The 15,331-nt window shown below is 40.8% G+C and overlaps 1 protein-coding gene across 13 annotated transcripts in view; it reads left to right on the forward strand.

The window, feature by feature from the left end:
- The window catches only part of SIRT5 (sirtuin 5), a 37,812-nt gene extending 24,667 nt beyond the window's left edge, over positions 1–13,145 (forward strand). For all 13 annotated transcript variants that reach the window (XM_032141407.2, XM_058432465.1, XM_058432464.1 and 10 more), the window contains 3 exons: positions 273–396; positions 2,015–2,130; positions 12,642–13,145. In XM_032141407.2, the coding sequence (XP_031997298.1) occupies positions 273–396; positions 2,015–2,130; positions 12,642–12,717 (316 nt within the window). In that variant the 3' untranslated portion in view covers positions 12,718–13,145. The remainder of the gene's footprint in view (positions 1–272; positions 397–2,014; positions 2,131–12,641) is intronic.
- The last annotated feature ends 2,186 nt before the right edge of the window (positions 13,146–15,331 follow it).

A 15,331-nucleotide genomic window follows, 5' to 3' on the forward strand; every position in this document is an offset into this window, starting at 1 on the left:
GGCAGAGGTTGCAGTGAGCCGAGACCATGCCATTGCACTCCAGCCTGGGCAGCAGAGTGAGACTCCATCTCAAAAAAAAAAAAAAAAGACCATTAAACCTGATGCTTCATATGCAAGGCAAGTTTATGTAGGCTGGGAGGGAGGGTGTAGGGAATAAGAGGCATCAGAGGTGACCCATCTGCATGTACTGGGTTTGGGGCAGCCCCTGGCCTCCCTCCGATCCTGCTGGGCAGACTTGGCTCGGGGTTGGCTTAAGGATCCCATTCTTCCAGGTGTGAAGAGGCAGGCTGCGGGGGCTTGCTGCGACCTCACGTCGTGTGGTTTGGAGAAAACCTGGATCCTGCCATTCTGGAGGAGGTTGATAGAGAGCTCGCCCACTGTGATTTATGTCTAGTGGTGGGTCACGCCCTTCCCTAACCCCTCCCTTGCTTCTTTCCTTCCCGCCTTCTCTCCTCCCTCCCTTTCTTCCTTTCCTTAAAATGTATGTTGAGAGGTCTTTGTGGTATCCTACAGAAAAACTGAGAAACAATGAATAAGAATTTATATTAAAATAGGAAACCATGCATGTCTTGGGCATCTCAAAGCCTTCTCCCCCAGCCCCACCAAAAACAAAGAAAAGAACAATGCTATTGGTTTTTAAAATAATACGTGCTTATGATTAAATTTAATTGAGAACCTGCAAAAATTATCACATTATAAAGAGGAAATTAGAAATAGCCCATAGTTCTACTATCCAGAAATAGTTACTGTTAGCAGTTTAGTATGTTTTCTTCTAGACCAGGAGTGAGCAAACTAGCAGCCTTTGGGCCAAATTAGGCCTGCTACCTGTTTTTGGAAATAAAGTTTTATTGGAACTCAGCCACACTCATTCTTCCACACACTGTCTATGACTACTTTCAAACTACAGTGGCAGAGCTGAGTACTTGTGACAGAGATTGAATGGCCTGCAAGGCCTGACAAATTTACTCTATGGTCCTTTTCAGAATAAGTTTGCCCACCTGTGGTCTAAACCTTTTCTTAGGCAGATGTACATGTATTAATTAAAATTCAAAACTGAGTTCATGACATATGTTCTGTTTTGAAACTACTTTATTCACACAGCAGTTCACTTAGCATATTCCAGATCAGTATGTCTAAATCAGTGTCATCTTTCAATTGACTGTATGGTGTTTTATATAGATAAGGAATGATATATTCAGCTAATTCTCTACTGTAAGACATCTGGGCTGTTTCAAATTTTGATATTCTAATCAATGATATCGTGAATATCCTTAGATAGAAATCTTAGCATGCTCTTCAAATGATTTCCTTAGGACACATTTCCTAAGAGTGGGATTAATTGGACAGATTGTATGCATATTTCAAATTTTTCTTGACAAGTCTTTAAAAGCGGAGGCACTTTCTTGTGGTGTGTATTCATTCAGCCAGTATTTAAAGAATGCTTCCCAATGTTGAGTATAGCATCACTGTTGATGATGGATTGTTAAATGAGAAAAGCCGGTTTACAAAACAGGTCATGCTCTTCCCATCCCTGTAAAGAATGTTTATAAGCAAATATTTATAAGAGAAAAGCTAAGAGGACATACATGAAAATGTTAACAGTGGTTATCTTGGGGTAAGATTATGGATGATATGTATGTTTTTTTCTTCATATTTTCTACCTTTAACAAAAAGATAGAAAATATGTTTTAAAAAGTCATGGATCATTTGTTTAACTTTAAAAAGCAGAAACAAAAGCAGAATTACCCCCAAACCTTTTGATTGAGTCACTTCTATGTCACTCTTTTCATAACTCTTCTTTTCATGTCACATATTCTTCTCGATTCTAGTGATTGATCAAAGGACACCTCTTCACTTTCCCTTGTCCCTTGGACACCCTGTTTTATCCCATCCTGTTTGGCTTTTCTCACACCTGCAACCACAGACCTGCCTGAGTTTGTGTAAGGTTTTCTGTAAAAATGTTCTTCTCCTCGTCGTGTGGCCATTTGTCCATCTCTGTGTGCTTGCCTTGTAGGTGGGCACTTCCTCTGTGGTGTACCCAGCAGCCATGTTTGCCCCCCAGGTGGCTGCCAGGGGCGTGCCAGTGGCTGAATTTAACACGGAGACCACCCCAGCTACGAACAGATTCAGGTACTGGGATACCCTGATGGGAGAGGGAGATGTGGGAGGCTGGTACAGACATGGTCATCTAAACATAGTTGACCTACTCCTCTGATTTTTAAAAAAGACACAGGATTTGTGTTTTTTATTGTTGTTGTTGTTGTTGTTGTTTGATCTGCAGTTGCTTTTATGGAAGAACAAAATCATTCACTGTAGACTAAGGTAGGGTAGCTCTGTCATTGTACACGAAATTTGCCGTGGGACTTTTGTTTGTTCACATTTTGAAAGCTCTTCTTTGATTCCTTAGGCTTTGCTTTCCCTTACATTTTTAAGCTAGACTTAGTGATGGCCTTTAGTTGTAGGTTACCCAAATGCTCCACAAGTAAACCTGGGAGATGCCCTTGCAGAACCTTATCACCTGTTGTTCTCACTGGAAGGCCACCTGGCAGATTCCTCTTTGGTCTAATCGCCAAGGTTATTTGTATCTGTGGCCATATTATGACACTGATCATGCTTCCCAAGTTTGGGTGGGAAGTGTAGATTGTCATGGTATGCATTTTTAGTCTTATTCCTGGGTCTGTTTTGTGTCTTCACCCTTGTTCTGTCTTTTTTCTCACCCCAACTTTATTTTGCCTTTACTTCTAATTCTTGTCCATCTAGTTAATTCCTTTTGAATAAGTTAGAATATAAATAAGTAGTAAATTAATATAAATGAATAAAATAGAAAACTTCATTGAAGCATCTTGTCATGACTTTAATCAACAGTTTCCAACCTTGGCGGCATATTTTTAAAATACTGATGCCTGGGTGCCGCCTCATGAAACTTCATTGCTCTGAGCTGCAGTTCAGACGTCATCATTTTGATAAGCTTCCTAGGTGATTCCAGTGTGCAGTCAGGATAGGAGCTACTCTTTAAAGTCTTTGCTGGGATTTAAAAAAAAAAGAAAAAAGAAAGAAAAGGGGCCACAGACACTTCAGTAGGCCCCTCCTCAGGTGAGTGAACTGGCTCTGGACCTCTTTCTTTTCCATGTGTCTTTTTGATCAGCTACAGCCTGTGTTCTTGATCCATAGTTCTTCATTTGTGTGTGAGTAGTAGGAACTAAGAAGATAGCCTTTAAAAAGTTGCCTCCTATGCAAAACTTATACTCTGAAAACTACAGAACATTATTGAAAGAAATAAAGAAGGCCTAAATGAATGGAAACATATCCAATGTTCATGGATTGGACAACTTAATATGATTAAGATGGCAATGCTCCCCAAATTGATCTATGGGCTCAATCAACTCAGTCCCTATCAAAATCACAACTGGCTTTTTACAGCAACTAATTGAAAAGATTAATCTAAAATTCATATGAAAATGCAAGGGACCCAAAATAGCCAAAACAAAATGAAAAATGGAGTTGGAGAACTTATACTTCCCAATTTCCAAACTTACTATGTATTAGCTAGGCATGGTGGCACATGCCTGTAATCCCAGCTACTTGGGAGGCTGAGGCAGGAGAATCGCTTGAACCTGGGAGGGGGAGGTTGCAGTGAGCGGAGATTGTGCCATTGCACTCCAGCCTGGGCAACAAGAGCAAAACTCCATCTCAAAAACAACAACAACAACAACAAAAAACTTTCTACAAAGTTGCAGTAATCAAGACAGTGTGGCACTGGCATAGGATAGATATATAGAATCAGTGGAATAGAATTGAGAGTCCAGTAAAAAACAAAACAAAACAGAACAATAAAACAAACCTCACATTCATGGTCAATTGATTTTTGAAAAGAGTGGTAAGACAATTTGATGAAATACAGTCTTTTTCAAGAAATAGTGCTGGATATCCACATGCAAAAGAATGAGCTTGGACCCCTCTGTCACACCATACACAAAAAATAACCCAAAATGGATCATAGACCTAAATGTAAGAGCTGAAAGTATAAAATGTCAAAAGAAAATATAGGAGTAAATCTTGTAACCTTGGTTTAAGCTTTCTTAGATATGACACCAAAAGAGCAAGTAACATAAGAAAAATGGATAAATTGGACTTTATCAAAATTTAAAACTTCTATACTCCAATGGGTACCATCGATTAAGTAAAAAGACAACCCATACAATGGGAGAAAATATTTGTAAGTCTAATATTTGATATTTGATAAGGGATTTGTATCCAGGATATATAAAGAACTCTTACAACTATAAATAATAAAAAGACAATCCAATTAAAAACCAGGTCAAAATATTTGAAAAGCTGTTTCTCCAAATATATACACATGGCCGATAAGCATATTGAAATGATGTTCAATATCATAAAACCACAATGGGATACCACTTTACAGCCACAAGCGTGGCTATAATTTTTAAGATAAAGGAAAATCACAAGTGTTGGTGAAGAAATTGGAACCCTTATACATGGCTGATGGGAATGTACAATGGCACAGTCATTTTAGAAAACAATGTGGCATTTAAATATAGGGTTACTATATGATCTAGCAATTCTACTCCTTGGTATATAGTCCTAGAAATGAAATCATACATCTACACAAAAATTTGTACACAAATGTTCATAGCAACTTGTTCACGGAAAAGGTAGAAACAACCCAAACGTCCATCGACTGAAGGATGAATAAATAAAATTTGGTATGTTTGTACAATGGACTATATTTTAGCCATAAAAAGAATGAGGTATCCATATATGCTACTACATGGATGACCCTTGAAAACGTTATGCTAAGTGAAAGAAGCCAGTCGTAAAAGACCACATACGGTATGACTTCATTTATACAAAATATCTAGAATAGGCAGATCAATAGAGAGAAGGGAGATGAATGGTTGTTTTGGCTGGGAGTAGGGAGGAATGGGGAGTGGGCGCTAATGAGAACAAGTTTCTTTGAGGTTGTTAAAAATGCTCTAAAGTTGATTGTGGTGATGGTTGTATAATTCTGTGAATACACTAAAAGCCACTGAATTATATATTTGAAATAGGTGGATTGTATGTGTATCGAATCTCAATAAAGCTGTTAGATAAACAGTTAAATGATCTTCTAACTTATCTCCTGAAAAATGCACATTGAGCCTCCGTCTGATTTGTGTTTTGGCACCTATGTGGAGCAGCTGGGCCACTTAGCATGACAAAGAGTAGTAATACCAGAGCTAGGCAGCTCAAGCCTCCAGTCTGTTTGAAAGACCATCAGAAAACTCGAAGAGTGGGACAGGATAAACTTTGTGAAGCAGGACATGAGCTATGTCCCCAGTTTGGTTCTTCCAATATGGTTTCTTTTCAGTCATTTGATCTCCATCTCATCTCTAATTATTATAAAGAATTAAAACAAATCATCATTGTAGAAAAGCAAGAAAATGCAGACAAAGAAAAAGAAGAAAATAAAACTGGAGTATTTCCACAACCCAAGTTTAGAGTTGGCCCCCACCTCCCGTGCCACGGACTGAGCAGCAGGGGCCCAGCATCCCTTGCATATGGTGGCCGTGTCTTCACGTGAAAGAAACTGAACTTGGTGGTTTTTCCTGCCAGTTCAGGAGAGATTCTTGGCATGTAATATATATCATTGCACAAGTCAAGCCTCCTAAAACCACAGGCCTGTTTCGGCTGCTACTTCAGCCAAAATTCTTCAGCTTCATATTGTCTTGAAAACCTATGATTGTCTCTAACAAACAGGCTACTTGTTAGAAATTCTTATCAATTTGACAAGCTACTTATCAACCAGACTGATCCCAAGAACTGTCATCTCATCAATGAAGGAGTAACTGATCAGTGAAGCCAGCAATGCTTTTTTCTTGGCATCATCAAAGCTAACATTTAGAAGAGATGCTGGTGATAGTCATCTCATCCTACTCAATTTGTCAAAGGCAGAAACCAACCCTGGAGCAATTGAGAGGACTGTTTAAACACAGAGCTTAACAATGGCAGAATTGTATATCTCATGCTTAACAGATTTTGGTTGAACTTTACCCTAGGTCAGGGGTCAGCAAACTACTGCCTGTGGGCCAAATTTGCCCACCACCTGTATCTGTAAATAAGGTTTCATTGGAACACAGCTGTGGCCATATGTTTGTATATTGTGTGTGGCTGCTTTTGCACTAGGATGACAGAGGTGAATAGTTACAACAGAGACTGGCTGGTCTGCAGAGCCTGAAATATGTCCTGTGTGGCCCTTTACAGAAAAAGTTTTCTAACCCCTGCTCTAGGTTAAGGAGAAAAAAAAAAAAGGAATAATGTTCTCTGCTACTTTTAACCTGATTTTCTTTGTTACCTAAATAGGCAGCTAGAATGCTGCCTATATTTTAATAAGGATTTGGATCTCACAAGACACCTTAGGCCTTACACAAGTTGTTCAGATTCTTTGCCCCAGTTCTAATCTAGAGACAAAGGCATAGAATTTTCCTCCCACAGGAATGTATTTATATTTTCAAGGTGTTAATTAGTTCCAGTTTTGGTTTTGTCGTTTTCCCCATGTCCGATGCTTATATTGGATGATTTCTGATAAACCCTGACTATTCCAGTAAACCCTAGGCATTTTTAAATTTAAACCTCAGTGTTTTGACTGTTACTCAACCCCAGGGGGCCTTGGCTTATAGGATTTGTACATTCGCTGAGGCAAAAATGGGACTGTCGCTGCAGGGAGCTGGTGGCCAGGGCCTTCAAAGCACCTTTGGCCCACCGTGCCCTGCAGCCATTATGTTGTGCCCTGTTGATCTTTGAATTTCTCTAAATGTTGGGATTTAATTAAAGTCCACAAATATTTATAAGTATCCACTATGTATCAGACACTGTTCTAAGTGCTTAGGATAAGATATATCAGTAAACAAAACAAATATCTACCAAGGGAAGATTATATTCTACTGGTGGAGGCAGACAGGTAAGCAGGGAACATAAGGTACACATTCTACAGCACGTGAGCTTTGCACAAAGCAAAGATGCACAAACCTCATTAAGAAGAGATTGGAGCAAAGACTTGAAGGAGGTGAAGGAGGCAGCCGAAGACGTGATCTGAGATAAGAGCTTTCCAGACACTGGGACCACCTGGAGCAGAGTCCCCTCAGTGTGGCTGGAGTGGAGTGAGGAAGTCCCAGGAGAGGCGAGCAGTAAAGTAATGGAGTTGGGGGCTCTGGGGAGGGAAGACACCCAAGCTATCTGCTGGTGGAATTTAGAAGTCTAAGGAATTGTTAGGTAGAAGAGTTTTATAGATTGTTGTGGTTATATAGTTACCTATCTAGGGTGTGAAGAGGTCACTGCTTTGAAGCGATAGTTGACTGTGTGTGCTAGGGAAGTCCAGCACTCTCCCTGGCTGTGCTGTCAAGGGCGGGTAGGGAAGCCCTCCTAGTCCATGCAGTCAGGGCTTAGTTGGTCTGTTCATTCAAAAAGGCACTGAAAACAAGACTAATTGAAAAGGACACATGCATACTTTAAACATTTTGATATAAAGCATAAATCTACCTTCATTTGCTTTTTGTTTGTTTGGTTGGTTTTTTTGTTTTGTTTTAAGACAGAGTCTTGCTCTGTTGCCCAGGCTGGAGTGCAGTGGCGCAATCTCGGTTTACTGGAAACTTTGCCTCCTGGGCTCAAGCAATCCTCCCACCTAAGCCTCTCAAGTAGCTGGGATTACAGGCGTGCACCACCACACCTGGCTAATTTTTGTATTTTTAGTAGAGATAGGATTTCACCATGTTGGTCAGACAGGTCTCAGACTCCTGGCCTCAAGAGATCCACCTGCCTCGGCCTCCTGAAGTGCTGGGATTACAGGCGTGAGCCACCACACTTGGCCTGCTTTTTTTCTTTTTGGAATAGAGCTAAAGGCCTTTTGTTTTGAGTAGGGATCTGCTGATTGGAGCTCACCTTTCTTGCATAAATCGTATCCATAATCTTCCTCGTGTTCCCCAAATATCCCTGAAGATAGGAATGACTCCAGCCCTTATTTTATAAAACAAAACAGACAACCAGGAAAATCAGATCCCAAGGCCCCCACCTAGTCTTCCTGAATCAGAATTTCTAGGGGGAGATGCCTGTTTATCTGTGTAGTTAGCAAATGACCCAGGTGATTCTTATCAAGAAATCTTGGCAAACACTGGATTACAACTTCTGGTTTTTGATATATATATTTTTTTTTCTTTTAAAGGAGAGCAAGAACTTAGGAAAAGAAACATGTGAAGCAGTCTTCACCCATCTTTTACACCTACACCTAATTTAACCAAATTATATTTAGTGACTCAGTATGTCTTTCCCAAGCATTCAACTAGTTTTCCTAGAAACAACTCCCTTAACAGCTCTATTTTTGCAGTTTATTACATAATTTTAAATTCAGTGAGATGATTAACCAATACAAGTGGCATGAGCAGATGTGGAACAAACACTGTGGTCTTGGTTGTCCTACAACTGGTGGGGGCAGGCAAAGTGCACAGATGTGCTAGAAAAGAGGCTTTCAAACATTGTTCATGTATGCCTTTCACATTTTAAAAGTTGACATCTAACATTTTTTAAATCAAATATAGTTGGAGATGTGATTCCAAGTGCATTGGAAACACTGCCATTTTATTATTTATTTATTTATTTATTTTTGAGACAGAGTCTGGCTCTGTTGCCCAGGCTGGACTGCAGTGGCACGATCTTGACTCACTGCAACCTCTGCCTCCCTGGTTCAAGTGATTCTCCTGCCTCAGCCTCCCAAGTAGCTAGCACTACAGGCGTGCGCCACCACACCCAGCTAACTTTTTGTATTTTTTTTTAGTAGAGACGGGTTTTCACCACGTTGCCTGGGCTGGTCTCAAACTACTGACATCAGGCAATCTGCCTAGCTCAAGCTTCCAAAAGTGCTGGGATTACAGGCGCGAGCCACTGTGCCTGGCCGAAACACTGACATTTTAAAATAAAAACTACCATATCATGGTTTAAAATGTATCCAGTCCAATCTGAATGTTGTAACTATCTGGTAGACACCACCGTCCATTTACAAAATAAATATACAAGCCCTTCCTTAACAATTGGAAACTTCGCATTTTTTTCTCTTTGAACTTGTATTTCCATTCTATCACTACTACAGAATTTATACTAATGTAATATATTTTTATGCATGAAAATCTTTTACTGGCCAGGTACAATGGCTCATGCCTGTAATCCCAGCACTTTGGGAGGCTGAGGCTGGAGGATCACTTGAGGCCAGGAGTTCAGGACCAGCCTGGCCAACATGGCGAAACCCCATCTCTACTAAAAATACAAAAATTAGCCAGGCATGGTGGTCCACACCTGTAATCCCAGCTACTCAGGAGGCTGAGGTGCGTGAATCCCTTGAGCCTGGGAGGCAGAAGTTGCCATGAGCTGAGATCGTGCCACTGCACTCCAGCTTGGATGACACAGTGAGACTCTGTCTTAAAAAAAAAGAGAAAGAAACTCTTTTACTGACTACCTATTATACTTCTACAGCAAAATATCATATGAATTATTTAATTTTTTCAATTTCCTTAAAATGTTAAAAAATGCTTTACTAAGAAATCTTCTAGATAGAATTATCACTATAGTAATCTGCAGTGCATAATTGTAAAAACAAAAAATATATATAAGTGTAGATTAATAATTCCAAACAAGTAAAATTTTATTGGAATTTTTCTTTTTTTCTTTGAGATGGAGTTTTGCTCTTGTTGCCCAGGCTGGAGTGCAGGGTGCAGTCTCAGCTCACTGCAACCTCTGCCTCCTGGATTCAAGCGATTCTTCTGCCTCAGCCTCCTGAGTAGCTGGGATCACAGGTGCCTGCCACCACGCCCAGCTAATTTTTGTATTTTTAGTAGAGACGGGGTTTCACCATGTTGGCCAGGCTGGTCTCAAACTCCTGACCTCAACTGATTCGCCCACCTCGGCCTCCCAAAGTGCTGGGATTATAGGCATGAGCCACGGCTCCGGGCTTGGAAATACATCCTTAATAGATGAATGGGACATAAACTTTGAATTGGTCCATGTTTCTATGGCTGAATCTTACCTATTGTTGGAAGGAGACAGTTGCTCCTGTTCTAGCCCAATCCTCCTGTAGTCACCATAAACAAACCAGTATTCTGTCAAGATCGGGTTTATTGATTTAATGCAATGAGGGAGACCGGACCCCTGTAGAACTGAGAAGTGTTTTCCAACAAGGGAAAGGTGGAGTTATTGAAGCAATTGGGCGGAGGGTGGAGTTTAAGTGAAATTTGAATGAAGTAGTTTTTGATAGACTCAAGCAACTAGCAGGGCTGTACAGTGCAAAGGGGTTAACATCATGTCTGGCTGGCAGAGTAGGCCAGGGTCCCACTTCCCCAGAAACTATAATACAAAGTTCAGATCAATGTGGAATATTGTGTCCAGAAATCCCTTATCTGAAGCTCTGCACCTGGGTTGGAAATCCAGGCTGCTTCTCAGTATTAAAGTGACTTAGATCCTCAAGGCTAGAGGAACATTTCATTCTTTACTGCTATAATTTCAAATAGCAAAGTTTCCAATAGTTTATAATATTAAGGAACAAAATCCAAAAGCAGTAGTCAGTCTAAGAATGGAATTAAGACACTTTGCAGCTTATCCTAGGGGAAAATATATTGTTTCCTATTAACGTTGCAGCTGGCTTTACCCGTGTCTTTTATTCCGATCCAAAGAATCGCTGGGCAGATTTTGACCAGCCAAGCTAAATTTTACTTTTTCAATGTCATTTGTAATCCTCAGTGTTTGTTTTTTATAGATGTAAGTACTGAAAGACCTGGGCCACCTAAACTCTGGGCACGAGGGAATTTTTTTTTTTTTAAGAAATGGGGGCTCCCTCTGTCACCCAGGCTGGAGTCTGTACAGCGGTATAATCATAGCTCACTGCAGCTTCAAACTCCTGGCTCAAGTGACCCTCTCGCCTCAGCTTCCTGAGTCGCTAGGACTACAAGCTCTTGTCACCATGCATGGTTGTTTTTACTGTTACCTTTTTGTAGAGACAGGGTCTTGCCATGTTGCCCAGGCTGGTCTCGAACTCCTAGCCTCAAGCAATCCTCCTGCCTCAGCCTCCCAAAGTGCTGGGATTCTAGGCATGAGTCACTGTGCCCAGCCATGAAAGAAATTTTGGTATAGCCTTGCCACTCCAATTTTGGACCACCTTCCAAGTTATATGCCAAAATACACAGAGTAATTTTGTATCATACTTAGCGATCTATTCACTGAAAATCCTTTCCGACCCTCTTTCAACTTTATTGAAAGCAAGAATGAAACCATCCTACTTACATATGAAGGTGTCAGATCTACACCAGTATTGCAGACGTCCCTCTATTTGGCACTCCATATGTTTCACACTCCCTCTATTTCACACTCGGGGATGAGGTATCATTGTAAAATTCGGGATGGGTGAGGGGTCCAGCTTGCTTTTGTAAGGCGGAAGAAGGGTGAATGTGGAAAGGGGCACTTGAAATCACTTAAGAAAGAGAAGAGGTGGAAATTGAGGATCTGGGAATTCCCTAAATGCTCCCCATGCCTGGCAGTAATTCCTGGATAACCACATACATACTGGCCTGGAGCTTTCTGGAAGTCAGTGCTCAGCATGTGGCAGGGGGCAGACAGACTGGAGATGTCATGTAGTCTGGGCTGTCCATTAAGTGGCATTCGGTTGATAGAACACGGCATTTGAGGGCTAAGGCAGTCACGATTTGTATTGTATCAAGAATAAATAATATAAATGGGTTGCATTGAGGAAATGCCTTTTCCATTTTTAATTGTGCTCAACTGGTTTTCTTATTAATAATGCACGAGGAAGTCCTGCTTTTGCTTCTTATTCATAGTTTTTTTTCCCTGTCCGAAGTGTTTTTCCTTGAAGGAAACAAAAGTCCATTATTTTTCTTCTTTTTTCTCCTTCCTCTTTCTCTTTTTTCTAACTACAGCTCAGAGGCTAGTCAGAAAGTTCAACAGATAGTTTGAGAGGCTCATTGACTTAGCTGAAATCCTGGTGGTCAAATAGTGCACGAGTATTTTTTTCTCTTGTCCTCATACTACCTGTGAATGCTGCTGTAATGTTTTATGTATATATATATGTATATATATACACACACATATACACACACAAAACATATGTATTGTGTATATATATAACATGCCAAACACATACGTGTTATATATATAGATACACATAAAACATATATGTATAAGACACACACACGTATATTTTATACTTACAATTTCAGTGAGTGTGGCAGTACAGTCCCAAAATATACTTTACTTGCACAGGTTCTCAGGATTTGAAAAAAAAACAAACAAAATACACTTTGTAATCATGTCTCTTACGCCTTGAAATAAAATTCTTCTTTATGGCACATAAATTCTAGACATTTGCTTCTCAAAATTCCCACAGTCACAGAGGCCAGCCCATAGTGAAGTGTTATAACTAGAGTTGTTAGAAACTAGATGGAAGAAGTGGGCATAAAAATTCATAATACCATCTTTATGAGAATTTGGGTTTTACTTCGGGTATTACTTCAGAAATAAGTGCTTGTTGAGGTAGGGCATTCATTTTGCTAACCTGTAGTTCAAAACTGCTGTATTTGCTTCTTGTCTTTCAGGTTTCATTTCCAGGGACCCTGTGGAACAACTCTTCCTGAAGCCCTTGCCTGTCATGAAAATGAAACTGTTTCTTAAGTGTCCTGGGGAAGAAAGAAATTACAGTATATCTGAGAACTAGGCCATACGCAGAGGGGAAATGGTCTTATGGGTGGTGAGCTGAATATTGAACAATCTAAAAATAGCCTCTGATTCCCTCGCTGGAATCCAACCTGTTGATAAGTGATGGGGGTTTACAAGTAGCAAAGAGCACCCACATTCAAAAGTCACGGAACTGGAAAGTTAATTCATATTATTTGGTTTGAACTGAAACGTAAGATATCTTTGATGTGTATGGTTGGTTAATGGGAGGGAAAAATTTTGTAAATTATTGTCTAAAAAAATATAGTTATCCCGATTATATTTTTGTTATTTGGGCAAAGTAGAAGTCGAAGGGTAAAAACCCTACTATTTAATTCTGATTTTTGCACAAGTTTTAGTGGAAAATAAAATCACACTCTACAGTAGGTAATTTATTGTATAAAGACGTTACACGGGATATGGCTTTATTGGGGACTTTTTTTTTTGAGACAGAGTTTCACTCTTGTTGCCCAGGCTGGAGTGCAATGGGGTGATCTCGGCTCACAGCAACCTCCGCTTCCCGGGTTCAAGAGATTCTCCTGCCTCAGCCTCCTGAGTAGCTGGGATTATAGGCATGTGCCACCACACCCAGCTAATTTTGTATTTTTAGTAGAGACGGGGTTTCTCCATGTTGGTCAGGCTGGTCTTAAACTCCCGACCTCAGGTGATCCGCCCACCTCGGCCTCCCAAAGTGCTGAGATTACAGGCATGAGCCACCGCGCCTGGCTTACTGGGGGCTTTTTAACCTTGTCTGGCTACATTACCTCAGTGAACAAGGGGCAGCTCACAACAGGAACTCATGCAAAGAAGGAAGAGAACAGTACCAACAAGGTAAAACATCACGATGAGAATATGCAAATATGCGGACCCCCAGGATAAACACAGCTGCCTAAAATTTAGCTCTGGCTCCCTTAGACGGGGGAAGCCTCAACAGTGAAGCGCTTCTCAACATCATAAATGCAGAAGCATATCGTTCCTGTGGGGCCTGCCAACCGTTCCCAGATGCTGAACTCTGCCGGGAGTTTTTTCCGTGGGACTTTAAAAAATGATGCCCTTATGTTGGGCCAGACATCTGTTAACTTCATTAGGGATGGCACCAGGTTCAAGAGGCCAAAGAAGAGACCTGGAGCTAGTGAAGGAAACATAGGGTTTATTTGGGGAAACTTACAGGGTGGTCCAGTGGCCGCGGACTAGACAGAACGGCAACCACTTATAAAAAGCATGGAGTTTATATAGCACTTTCACTCAGCACCCTCCCCCCATCAACCTCCACGTGGCAACCCTCATTTCTTAAGTTATTGCTGTCAGATGCATCTGCCATACAGGGTCATTCTCAGGGGATGCTTAAGTTATTTCTGTCAGGTACCTCTTCCATACACTTTACTACCTTGGAGTAAAGTAGTAAGCATACAGCTTTTTCCTTAACCTTTACCAGCTAACTCAGTGCTTAGGGGCCTTGGAATGCCTGCTGTCCAGCAAGTGTCAGAGGCCTAACTGGGAGGCATGGCCATTATCAACACTGTATGAAGGTCACATGGCTCCCTGAAGTGATTATATACCTGGACCACATCACCTCAGCCCCTTGCAAAATTGCATTTAATGTTACACCCTTGGCTTTTATAGAAACAGGCAACAAGACACTGTCATGTAAAACATTGTACTGCATTGCAAGGCATAACCTTTAATAAATCCCAGTGGTCCTTTGTGTGGGGGAGGAGGGATGCTCATAGCCTATGGGGTGGCTGGAGAACCAGTCAGGGACCCTGAGGGCTCGATTTACACTTTACATGGGTGGGCCAAGGAGTTGACACTGAGGGCACTGGTAATACCTGTAATAGTCTTATAGTACTTATAAAGCAGTTTTGCGCATAAAATACCATCATGCACTTATAAGAAGTTTGTTCCTGGGCTGCTCCAAGTTAACTTTATTCATTTTCCTAGTGTTAGCACAGTGTCTCAGGGAGTCTGATTATAGTTTTGATTTGTAATTTCTATTTGACTAAGGCCTAGGATTTCAAAACTGTTCTTTGCGATTCCTCTCATACTGAACTTCAGGTTCGGCAGCTTTTCTTTTTTTTCTTAAGTTTTATCATTTTTGTTCCTATTTGGTTTTGTTGTTTTTAAATTGGGAACTGCTTCTAAAACAGAAGACCTGAAAGGAGAATTAAAAATACAATATATGTGTGAGACAGAATTATTCAACTTCGCATTTATTAAACATCTACCATATGATAGACATTAGAAATAAAATGACTAGCAAGACCTGGCCCTTCCCCTCAGGAGTTCACAGAATGGCTGGAGCAACTGTCATATAAGCTGTTATGCAGTGCAGAAACTGCATAGACATTTGTGCGGGTTCAGACCAGCGCAATTAGAGATAGGTAGAGTGGGATGGGGTAGGAGGTAAGGTGCTTGAAATTTGCCTGGGTGGGAATTTTTGAAGTATAAAAAGGCTTCTGCCTGGGGGGCTGCGGCAGTAGAGGGAAGAGCAGGGTCGGTACAAACGCATGGCAGGTGTGAAGCAGTTTGATTTGTTCAAAGAATGATGAATCATTTAGTATTGTATAATGGA

Source organism: Hylobates moloch, unplaced genomic scaffold (genome assembly GCF_009828535.3).
Source record: "Hylobates moloch isolate HMO894 unplaced genomic scaffold, HMol_V3 SCAFFOLD_20, whole genome shotgun sequence".
NCBI lineage: Eukaryota > Metazoa > Chordata > Mammalia > Primates > Hylobatidae > Hylobates > Hylobates moloch.